Source organism: Oryx dammah, unplaced genomic scaffold (genome assembly GCF_014754425.2).
Source record: "Oryx dammah isolate SB20612 unplaced genomic scaffold, SCBI_Odam_1.1 HiC_scaffold_3, whole genome shotgun sequence".
In the NCBI taxonomy this organism is placed as follows: Eukaryota; Metazoa; Chordata; class Mammalia; order Artiodactyla; family Bovidae; genus Oryx; species Oryx dammah.
Window position 1 is genome coordinate 104405082 of NW_024070187.1, and position 12608 is coordinate 104417689.

At 43.8% G+C, this 12608-nt stretch overlaps 1 protein-coding gene across 1 annotated transcript in view; it reads right to left on the reverse strand.

The window, feature by feature from the left end:
• Positions 1-12608, reverse strand: part of CLNK (cytokine dependent hematopoietic cell linker) — a 163061-nt gene that overhangs the window by 112128 nt on the left and 38325 nt on the right. Inside the window, exon 4 of the mRNA XM_040237336.1 lies at positions 4284-4355. Within this exon, the coding sequence (XP_040093270.1) occupies positions 4284-4355 (72 nt within the window). The remainder of the gene's footprint in view (positions 1-4283; positions 4356-12608) is intronic.

Below are 12608 nucleotides of genomic sequence, written 5' to 3' on the forward strand. Positions count from 1 at the left end.
GGTTGCAGAGTTGGACACGACTTAGAGACTAAACCACCAACCACCACCACTGAGTCAGTTGTACACATATATACATCCAGTTTCTTTTTAAGATTCTACTCCTGTATAGGTCATTACAGAGTACTGAGTAGAGTTCCCTGTGCTATATAGTAGGTCCTTATTAGCTATCTCTGGTTCCTCTGCCTTTTCTAAAACCAGCTTGAACATCAAGAATTTCACGGTTCATGTATTGCTGAAGCCTGGTTTGGAGAATTTTGAGCATTACTCTATAAGCATGTGAGATGAGTACAATTATGCAGTAGTTTGAGCATTCTTTGGCATTGCTTTCCTGACCTACCTCTTGAGAAATCTGTATGCAGGTCAGGAAGCAACAGTTAGAACTGGACATGGAACAACAGACTGGTTCCAAATTGGAAAAGGAGTACGTCAAGGCTGTATATTGTCACCCTGCTTATTTAACTTATATGCAGAGTACATCATGAGAAACGCTGGGCTGGAAGAAACACAAGCTGGAATCAAGATTGCCAGGAGAAATATGCAGATGACACTGCACATATACAGATATGGAGATGACACCACCCTTATGGCAAAAAGTCAAGAGGAACTCAAAAGCCTCTTGATGAAAGCGAAAGAGTAGAGTGAAAAAGTTGGCTTAAAGAGCAACATTCAGAAAACGAAGATCATGGCATTTGGTCCCATCACTTCATGGCAAACAGATGGGGAAACAGTGTCAGACTTTATTTTCTTGGGCTCCAAAATCACTGCAGATGGTGACTGCAGCCATGAAATTAAAAGACATTTACTCCCTGGAAGGAAAGTTATGACCAACCTAGATAGCATATTCAAAAGCAGAGATATTACTTTGCCGCCTAAGGTCCATCTAGTCAAGGCTATGGTTTTTCCTGTGGTCATGTATGGATCTGAGAGTTTGACTGTGAAGAAAGCTGAGCACTGAAGAATTGATGCTTTTGAACTGTGGTGTTGGGGAAGACTCTTGAGAGTCCCTTGGACTGCAAGGAGATCCACCCAGTCCATTCTGAAGGAGATCAGCCCTGGGATTTCTTTGGAAGGAATGATGCTAAAGCCGAAACTCCAGTACTTTGGCCACCTCATGTGAAGAGTTGACTCATTGGAAAAGACTCTGATGCTGGGAGGGATTGGGGGCAGGAGGAGAAGGGGACGACAGAGGATAAGATGGCTGGATGGCATCACCAACTCGATGGACGTGAATCTAAGTAAACTCCAGGAGTTGGTGATGGACAGGGAGGCCTGGCGTGCTGCTATTCATGGGGTTGCAAAGAGTCGGACACGACTGAGCGACTGAGCTGAACTGAACTATTAGCTATCAATTTATACATGTGCCGTGAGTGCCATGCTAAGTTGTTTCAGTCATGTCTGACTCTTTGAGACCCTATGGACTGTAGCCCGCCAGGCTCCTCTGTGCATGGGATTCTCCAGGCAAGAATCCTGGAGTGGGTTGCCATGCCCTCCTTCAGGGACTCTTCCCGATCCAGGGATCAAACCCAGGTCTCTTAAGTCTCCTGCATTGGCAGGCAGGTTCTTAACCACTAGCGCCACCTAGAAAGCCCCTATTTATGTATAGTAGAGTGTATATGTCAATCCCAATCTCCCAACTTATCTCCCCCTCTTTACCCCTTGGTAACCATTAGCGTGTTTTCTACATCTGTGGCTCAATTTCTGTTTTACAAATAGGTTCATTTGTACCAGTTTTTTAGATTCCACATACAAGCGGTTTCATATGATATTTACCTTTCTCGGCATATAAGCTCTTAAAATAGCACCTAGCCCGTGGCAAGCACTCAGGACCTGTTGGCCCTTGTTATTTATTGAGAACCTACTGTGTTCCAGGCATGCTGCTGAGGTCAGGCATCTATTCCCCAAACACAAGCACTACCTTATATCCGGGGGATTGATGGTGGGTAAGACAGTGTACTCTTGCTTTTCTTTTCTTTTTTTCATGTTGCTTGTGGGATCTTATTTCCCCACCCATGGGCTGAACTGGGCCCTCAGCAGTGAAAGTGTGGGAGTTCTAAGCACCTGACTGCCAGTTAATTCAGTCTGCTCTTGTTTCCAAGTACCATTTCTAAAAGAAGCAAGGCATTGGAGTGGGGCTTGTCCGAGTGAGGCCACTCAGCTGGGGAGCAGAGCCTATTCTGTCCTTTGGTCCTGCCCATGTGGGGTGCTGCCCTTACTGCTTCATCGCCAGATGCTGATAATTATCACTTGAGAGGAGAATGAAAGCATCCATTTACTAGTTCTGAAAGTATGATGGTAGATCCAAATCTGTAGTTTTTAGACATTTTGATTTGATTTATAGATCTCAGATACTAATTTATATTCATATAATACTTTCATTATAAAATATGTAGTGGTACAAAGATTTGTATGTATATAGGAGTTTTTTTTTTCTTTTTAATTTGGGTTTATAAATGGTTTGGAACAGGTTGCAGAAACATCGTCTGTTGCTCTTTTTAATATATCTCGAGCATGCTATGACACATCCTGAAATAATTTGCTTCGGAAAAAAGCACTGCTCTCTCTCTTTTGCAAATGTAACTGTAAATATTACTTTGAGGTATGTAATTGCTGCAACCATCTCCATTTGAAGGAAGACTTCTAACCCGTCCATCTCCCATCTCTTGCTATTATCAAGAAATCAGAAATATTGACTTAAAAGGCATTATTCAAATGTGTTGAATGTAAACACTGAAGAAGTCTGAGAACAGCCACAAATTTTCCTTTGCTTAATGCAGCCTTGAAAATATTTCAAGTATTCTGTTTTACAGGCATGCATTCACTCTGCTTAGGGAAAATATTCAAGCACATCTTAGCATGCCAAGAACGCTTCTAGTACCTGGCACTTAGTAGGAACTGAACGGATGTTTGAAGGTTGACTTGATTTGAAGTTTGCTGGGATGCTAAGTGTTGCTATGACACCTGGAAACTCTTGGGTTCCTTTAGGTATACAGACAGCTCTGGCAGGACTTGGTGAGGGGCTCTGGCTAGGGGCAGGCAGGCCTACAACCCTTCTGGGCAACGGGGTATTGCTCAGAATCAGACCTGGCTCAACGCAGAGCTAGAGCTGGCTTCACAATTGGTCCCTTGTCACTTATTTCATCGAGTGGCCCTCTTTCTGAGCTCTCAGACTTGGCTGCGAGCCCCTTGGAGACAGGACTCTGCCTCTCGTTTCAGCATTTTCAAGAGCCTGTCCTAATGCCATAATTGCTCATAAATGTTTCACTCAATTGAAAGAAAAAGGAAAGAAACCAAGTGGGCACGTGGCTCCCTCCAGTCTCCTCACTTCTGAGACCCGGCTGTGAACTCACGGCCGGATCCTCCCATGATTCATCACTTACATCATTCGGCAGCTGAAGGATGCAAGCTTTCCCCTCAAAGGCTGTCTCTTGGGCTGTTTAGAGACCTGGGTGAGTGGTGGAAATAGCCCTGGTCTGAAATGCTATGAATGACTGGGCGGTGCTTTTTAAAAATTTTTATTTTTTTTATTGGCTATTTTACCTTACACATAATCTTTCATTTTTTTTAATGGAAGTATAGTTGAATTACAATGTTTGTAAATTACTGCTGTACAACAAAGTGAGTCAATTATATATGTGTGTGTGTGTGTGTGTGTGTGTGTATAGGGGGTTCCCATGTAGCTCTAGTGGTAAAGAACTCACCTGCCAATGAAGATGTAAGAGATGTGGGTTCAATCCCTGGGTTGGGAAGATCCCCTGGAGTAGGAAATGGCAACCCACTCCAGTATTCTTGCCAGGAGAATCTCATGGATGGAGAAGTCTGGTGGGCTACAGTCTATGGGGCCACAGAGTCAGACATGACTGCAGCGACTTATCACATACACATGCATAGATATATAATTCTTTTTTATATTCCTTTCCATTATGGTTTATCACAGATAGTGACTCTACTTCCTTGTGCTGTGCAGTGGGACCTTGTCTATCCATCCTATATATAATAGCTTACCTCTGCTAACCCCAGCTCCCACTGCATCCCTCTCCCATAACCAACACTTGCATCACGTCCGTGCTGGCAGTCTGGAAGTTCAACCTACGTCAAGTCACTTCTTGTTCTAGATCTCGGTCTCCCTGTAACGTCTAAGATCACTGAGAGCAATATACGTCTATCCCATTAATGATGTGTGTGTGTGTGTGTGTGTGTGTGTGTGTGTGTGTGTGCTGGTCAGCTTACTTGCCACAGCATCAAAAGTTTTACTCCTTTATTCATGAACAAAGAAATATTCTGACCTATTTTTCGGCAGAGCGAAGTTCTGGAATTTCAAATCACTGGATCCTTCTTTGGCTATTTTTCTATTGTCCCTGTGATGAAAGAAAATAGATTATCGTCAGGAAATAGCAAGAAGTGAGGGGAAAAATTAATTAAGTGCATTCATTCATAGAAATAACTACTCAGTGAGATGTAAGTAATTAACGTCTCACACGTAATTCCAAATCTCCCTTTGCATTTTCAGTGGAGTTAACAAAATCTGGACTTAAGATAATCCAATTACTTGAAAATATACTTTTTTTTTGGTAAGAGCTTTATTTTACAAGGAGCAATAGCCTGGGGTAGAATAAGTGCCCCTAACTGGATGAAGACGTGGGCTTTCTCACATCAGCGTGGTCAAGTGGTGCCCTCCCTAAGGTCCCTGAATTTCCATGACATTGCTCTGGGCAGCAGAAAGAATCACACGCGTGCCACCCGGTGTGGAGGGAGGCTGTCAGACAAGGACAGTGCCTGCAGGCCAGGAAATGTCTTACATGCTTTCCTATGCTGGCTGAATTCGACGAAAACTAGCAAACATCATCCGGGGTAGGGAGGAAGATGACTTAAGAATAGCAACTCAGATCCAAATAATATGTATTGAAATCCTGTATAATTTAGGGACTTTGCAATGCTATTTCCTATGAAGAGATTAACTAATTTTAAATTGAGTTAATTTGTTCAAATTCAGTAAGGCATTCTCTATCATAAAGAATCTCTAGTTCATTTCATTAGCCAAGTTTAATATACTTTCATTTTTCTTGCAGGCATTTTGTGAGCTCTATTAGACGTTAACGGATGATCCCTTCCTCCACGAATGCTCCTTGGCCGCTACCAGGGTAACTCCTTGGACCTGCTTGCCCTCCTGGTTCTCTCTACTTGGGCCATACCTGCTTCTTCTAGGACCTTAGATTTTCCTCTCCTCCCTCCCCCAGGGCTCTTCCAGGGACTGGTCCCTCTTTCTCAAACACTTGTTTTTCTTCTTCCCCTGCATCAAACTCAAGCTTCTGAGTTCAGTTCACCTGTCATTTCATCAGAGAAACCTTCTTTCTCCTCTGAGACAGACCCCTTCTAGCACTTGTCTGAGTTTTAGTTGTCCTTTGACTTAACGTGTAGGTTGTATTCATAACTGTGACACTGAGGAACTGCCGTCTCCATGAGGGCAGAGACTGCAGGAGACTGCATGTCCAGGGCTTGGGACGGTACCTGATTGTGCAGGGCATGCTGAAAGATGACCTGAGGCTCTCTCTCCAGCCAGGATTTTTTAAAACTTTTTTTCTATATTGGAGTATGGTTGATTAACAATGTTGTGATAATTTTAGGCACACAGCAGAGTGACTCAGCCATACATGTGTATGTATCCATTCTTCCCAAAACTACCCTCCCATCCAGGCTGTCACATAACATTAAGCAGAGTTCCCTGTACTATGGATGGAACTAGAGATTGTTATACTGAGTAAAGTCAGACAGAGAGAAATATCCATCTAGGATTTTTTGTATAGCCTATTAACTGCAACACAATAAATTAAAAACGTAGTGAGTTGTTTGGATATATTTTGTCACCGTGTAAATTGATCATCTAGAAAGATGATGCATGATTCCATTATTTTTCAGTTTTTGTTATTCCACAATTACACAGTTGTTTCATTACTGTATTATCTTATATTCAATACATTTTATTATTTCATTGTTTTTTATTTATCTAGGTGAAAGCTCAATTCATAAATCTTTATCTGCATTCTGACTTCATTTCTAAGCTCTGGACATAAACATCTACCTTCTGGAAGTTTTTAACTGGTCACCCCCAGCTGACTCAGGCCCTTTCCTAGTGAATGGCCCCATTGTTCACAGAACTTCCAAACAATTATTTGTGCACTCACCTTGAGTCTTCCCTCCCTTGTCTTCTCCATCCTCACCATCTCCACAATTTGTTACCAGATCCTAGAAACTGAGTCCCAAACATCTCTCTTCAATCCTTTAAATGATACCTAGTCTTAGCTCTGCCTTCATTCTCTCCAGCCTGGACTCCAGTGTCAACCCCCTAGCTTCCTGAGCTCCAATCCACCCACCAAACTGCAATGAGAACAACCATCTTTTTAGCTGGCAGAATATAACCAAGTCACCTCTACTTGAAATCCCCACCCCTCCTCCATTTCCACAGGACAGAGTCCACAGTCTTTACCAGGATCCCTGCTCCAGAGGCCTTGGATACAATTTGTATTATTTGTATTCTTATTTCCTGCTAGTCCTGCTCTCTGACCAGGCCCCTCACATTGTCCCTGCTTGCCACATGACAGGCCAGTGAATCAGAGACTAGGTGTTGAGGCAAGGAATACTTCATCTGGAGAGCTTACTGCCAAGAAGATGGCAGACTAGTGTCTCAAAATAACCATCTTATTGCAGTCTGGATGCCAGTTTCTTTTATAGAACAGAGATGGGGGGCAGTGAGGAAACGAAGTTAAAAGGCCATTAATCTTACAAATATCTCTTAGAAAGGCAACCTTAGGACAGGGGGGTGTGATACTTCTTCCTTCCTGACATCCTCAGGTGGACAAGGTCCTGAACAAAGACACTTTAGTTAATAATCAGGCAGAGGGGCAGGATTTTCTGAAGCAGGATACCATGGATGATTACAATAACAAAAGCAATGAAAAGCAAGTCAAACAGTTCCAACAGCAAGAAACAGTTCCCGTATGGAGTCAGAACTGGCTCTTTCCTGCAATAATAGTTTCCATTCTTCAAGGCTTAGTTCAAACATTAGTTCCTTGTGAGGTCTTCTGTGCTGCTTCCTCTTAGGACGTTTTAGTATTTTTGGTGTGTCTCTGTTCTACCATTCATTCATTTGTTCATGAATCCATTTATTCATTAACTCAACACAATCTTAGAGATATTATAGATATCAGATCTATTTTGTGCCCGGCAATGGGATGAAGTTGTAAAGAAGACACATGAAGCCTTCCTGGTGAATCTTTTATGGTTGTCAGGAGACAGGCCATGGACAAGCAGATCATATTTTTATCATATTTCTGTGTATGTGTGCCTGTTTAGGTGTTCATGTTCCCCTAGAGTAGAGGATTTTTATGAAAAGATGCATATCCTGGGAATATTTTCTTTCCCAGCACAAGGACTAGCTGACCTCAGGAATATTTTTAAGATATGAAATGATGCAGTAATAATAAATAGATAAATGAATGCCCTGACCACCTGGGCTCTTACACAATAGTGAACCACTCACTCTATCGTGTAGGATCCTTTAGGTCTCTCTGATACCAGGCAACTTCTGATGTGTCCCTGCACTGAGAAGGAGACCCTTGGTTTCATTACATCTCTAAGGTATGGGCAACATTTCTGTGCTCTGACAGCCAGGGTAACATTTGCTGAAAAGGCTTTAACCAGTTCAATTTTAGGAGAATATGGGGGGTTCTTGGAATTTTCTCAACCTCTTCCTGGGATCCCCAAGAACCCAACAGCCTGGGAGCTTCCTCTGACCTTTCCAGAGAATCTACTTTTGCTTTTTTATCTTTAGGAAGAGAGTTTAACTCAAGCTCTTTTTCTATTTCATCTTTACAGTAACCCTCAGCAGGGCAGTTAACCTGAGTAACCTAAGATGCGCAGGCAACCTTCTCAGCTCTTTGCTACAGATGAGGGAATAGGGACATTGAGAGTGGAGGGGATCCGGTTCAAGGTCACCAAGCTGGCTGATGGCCCAGCCAGTGCTCCACACCAGGTCTCTAATCTGCCAGGTTTGTGCTACATGCACGCTCCCCCTGGGGGACCCAGGGTGTGTAGCTGGCTGATACTCAGGGTCAGGCCCCTCTGAGACCCACTAAGGAACAGGAGCGAGAATGAGAGGGCATGGTGGGGGGTACAAAGAATGAGGAGGTGGTGCTGTCCTTCCCACAAAAGATTATTTAACAGATGAACAAAGCTGGCAAGTTAACAGCCATCAAAGGTCCATCTAGTCAAGGCTATGATTTTTCCAATAGTCACATATGGATGTGAGAGTTGGACTATAGAGAAAGCTGAGCACTGAAGTATTGATGCTTTTGAACTGTGGTGTTGGAGAAGACTCTTGAGAGTCCCTTGGACTGCAAGGAGATCCAACCAGTCCATCCTAAAGGAGATCAGTCCTAAATATTCATCAGAAGGACTGATGTTGAAGCTGAAACTCCAGTACTTTGGCCACTTGATGCAAAGAACTGATTCATCTGAAAAGTCCCTGATGCTGGGAAAGATTGAAGGTGGAAGGAGAAGGGGACGACAGAGGATGAGGTGGTTGGATAGCATCACCGACTCAATGGACATGAGTTTGAGTGAACTCCAGGAGTTGGTGAAGGACAGGGAGGCCTGGTGTGCCGCAGTCCATGGGGATGCAAAGAGTTGGGCATGACTGAGTGACTGAACTGAACTGAGCTGAATCTGGACAGTAAGCAGTTAAGTTTATTTGTTTTTAAAATACATGAAAAGAACAGAGAACAGTAGAAGGTTTAACACTAGAAGAGGTGCTCTCCCTTTCTCCCCATCCCTTTCCAGTTATTTGGAATGGAGTTTTGCTTGCTAATCACAAGGAACACCACCCCCCAGTCTTCCCACCCCACAGTCTTCCTCTCCACCAGCTCTTTCTGGCTCAAATCATTCCTTAGGGTTCCAGGTTTTAGGAACACATTAAAAAAAATGTACCATAATGAAAGAATTATAAAGTCTCAGTATATCACAGAAAATATTATTTAAGAATGTTTATCATACCAGGTCAAAACTGTTTGCTTTGCATTAAACTGATAACTGACCGTGGAAGGAGACAGTCAACGTTTCCACAAATTGGCCTTGGCATTTGTGAGCCTGCATTCATGATTCTGTATATGGCAGTAGTATAGGTAGTTATGCACCATTTTCAAGACATCAAACATCTAAGACCAGCTGTCCTTCCTGTGGGCCGTTCAGCCTGCCTCATCCACTAGTAAAAGAAATCCAATGAGCGAGTTTAAACAACTGCTCTATTGCTTATCTCTGATCCTCATCAAGTCCCCCCCAGGGAAGCAACACAGGTTAGTTTACTTAACAGTGAACTCAGCACATCTAGAAAAAAGGGGAAGTGCCATAGGCTTGTGGGGAAACTGAGGCACAGAGTGCCAGTGGGTGAGCCAATTAATTGTTCTTGTAATCACCTTGTCCTCTGCTGAGAAAGAGCATATCACCTTGCAGGAGCCAGGTTCTCTACTTAACTATCCACTTATCATTTCTGGTTTTATGATTTTTGGCTATTTTTGCTTTCCTTTTCCTCCTTGGCACCTCCCTCCTGAGTGGTCAGTTGACAAAACTCGTCCAGTCCTCCTTCACATGTCTTCTTGTTCCATCCCTTTCTTACACTCTCTCTTCTCAGGACCAAGGAGTTTTCAGGTAGATCTAACAGAAGTCAGTTCTGCATAGCTGAATCAGTATATACTGGCTGTAGTATGTTGAAGGGTGTCTACAGAAAGAAGTATCTATCAAAACTGAATTATTTGAGAAGAGGGTCTTTGACAATGTAATTAAGGTGAGATCTTGAGATGAAATTGTTCTGGATTAGGGTGGCCTTGTAGTCAAAGTTGGGCTTCCCAGCTGGCTCAGTGGGTAAAGAATCTGCCTGCAGTTCAGGAGCTGCAGGAGACGCAGGTTTGATCCCTGGGTCATGAGGATCCCCTGGAGGAGGGCATGGCAGCCCACTCCAGTATTCTTGCCTGGAGAAGCCCATGGACAGAGGAACCTGGCGGGCCACAGTGCATGGGGTCACAAAGAGTTGGACACGACTGAAGCTACTGAGTATGCACACACATACCATATCTAAGGACAAGTTTTCTAAGAAAAGAAGACCATAGGAGAAGAAACACAAGAGAAGGGCGTGTGCCATCCCAAGGGAGGACGGAGACAGAGATTGGGGTGATGGTGCCACAAGCCAAGGAGCTTCTGGAGCACCCGAAGCTGGAGGAAGCAAGGAAGGATCTTATGCTAGAGGCTTCAGAGGAGACACAGCCCTCAGGATTGATTTCAGTCTTCTGGGCTCCAGAACAGTGAGAGAATACCTTTCTGTTGTTTTAAACCCCATGGTTGATTTAAGCCACTATAGCCCTGCTGCTGTTGCTGCTAAGTCACTTCAGTCATGTCCGACTCTGTGCGACCCCATAGATGGCAGCCCACCAGGCTTTGCCTTCCCTGGGATTCTCCAGGCAAGAACACTGAAGTGGGTTGCCATTTCCTTCTCCAATGCATGAAAGTGAAAAGTGAAAGTGAAGTCGCTCAGTTGTGTCCGACTCTTCACAACCCCATGGACTGCAGCCTACCAGGCTCCTCTATCCATGGGATATTCCAGGCAAGAGTACTGGAGTGGGTTGCCATTGCCTTCTCTCACTATAGCCCTAGAGGACCCAATACACAGAACATCTAACCCAACCCATCCTAAAGTACAGAAAATAAATAAGACCCAAATCTCCAGCAGGACAAAACAAGAAGTATAACGACAAAAATGCATATTGTCTAGAAGGAAAAAGAAATAAATGGGAACATCTTTAAGTGAGGGGGTAGTCAAGGAAGGCTTCCACAGATTGATGGATGAGGTGCATGCAAAGTCGCTTCAGTTGTGTCCGCCTCCTTGTGACCTCATGAACTGTAGCCTGCCAGGCTCCTCTGTCCATGGGATTCTCCAGGCGAGAATACTGGAGTGGGTTGCCATTTCCATTTCCAGGGGATCTTCCTGATCTACGGATAGAACTCGAATCGCTTACACCTCCTGCATTGGTAGGCAGGTTCTTTACCACTGGTACCACCTGGTAAGCCCGATGAATGAGGATGTACAGCATTTTCCAGACTGATGACGAGGTGAGCTGGAAGGTGAACAGTGAGGCGGGGCAACCTATTTTGGGGCAGATGTCTGTCCCAAGCTTTCCTGGCCATTTTCCTCTAATTTTTCACCTTTACCAGTATTCCCAGGTACACCCAAGATGGCAGGTACAGTCTGACCAGCACAGATGAAAAGCTACCATTTCTTCTGCTGTGAAATGACACTTCTCTTAATAAGCACTGAGAACAAGTTCAGCTTTTTCCAGAAGCTTCTCATTCCACTCCAATGAGCGTGCAGATCCCTAAGAAATCACACAAATTTTCCCTATGCCTTAATTCTCTTTCAAGGGCAATGCAGCTGGATTGCTGACTCCAAGATCATGAATAATAATAATGTATAATGCTATAATTACAACTTACTGGTCATTGTTTGCCAGTTTTTACAAATTAGTCCAGCAAAAGCTCACCATAACCCTAAGAGTCCAGTCCAAGCCTATCCCGAACTCTGTTAAATTTCTTCATCTTGTGTTCAGCTCATGTTCCTTCTCCTCAGGAATTGCCACATATTAGGCTTCTGAGGGGGCTTCCCAAGTGGTCAGTTCAGTCAGTTCAGTCACTCCGTTGTGTCCGACTCTTTGCGACCTCATGAATCGCAGCACGCCAGGTCTCCCTGTCCATCACCAACTCCCCGAGTTCACTCAGACTCACGTTCATCGAGTCAGTGATGCCATCCAGCCATCTCATCCTCTGTTGTCCCCTTCTCCTCCTGCCCCCAATCCCTCACAGCATCAGGGTCTTTTCCAATGAGTCAACTCCTCTCATGAAGTGGCCAAAATATTGGAGTTTCAGCTTTAGCATCAGTCCTTCCAATGAACACCCAGGACTGATCTCCTTTAGGATGGACTGCTTGGATCTCCTTGCAGTCCAAGGGACTCTCAAGAGTCTTCTCCAACACTACAGTTCAAAAGCATCAATTCTTTGGCACTCAGCTTTTTTCTCAGTCCAACTCTCACATCCATACATGACCACTAGAAAAACCATATCCTTGACTAGATGGGCCTTTGTTGGCAAAGTAATGTTTCTGCTTTTTAATATGCTATCTAGGTTGGTTGTAACTTTTCTTCCAAGGAGTAAGTGTCTTTTAATTTCATGGCTGCAATCAACATCTGCAGTGATTTTGGAGCCCCCCAAAATAAAGTTTGACACTGTTTCCACTGTTTTCCCATCTATTTCCCATGAAGTGATGGGACCAGATGCCATGATTTTATTTTTCTGAATGTTGAGCTTTAAGCCAACTTTTTCACTCTCCTCTTTTGCTTTCAAGAGGCTTTTGAGTTCATCTTCACTTTCTGCCATAAGGGTGGTGTCATCTGCATATCTGAGGTGACTGATATTTCTCCCGGCAATCTTGATTCCAGCTTGTGCTTCTTCCAGTCCAGGGTTTCTCATGATGTACTCTGCATAGAAGTTAAATAAGCAGGGTGACAATATACAGC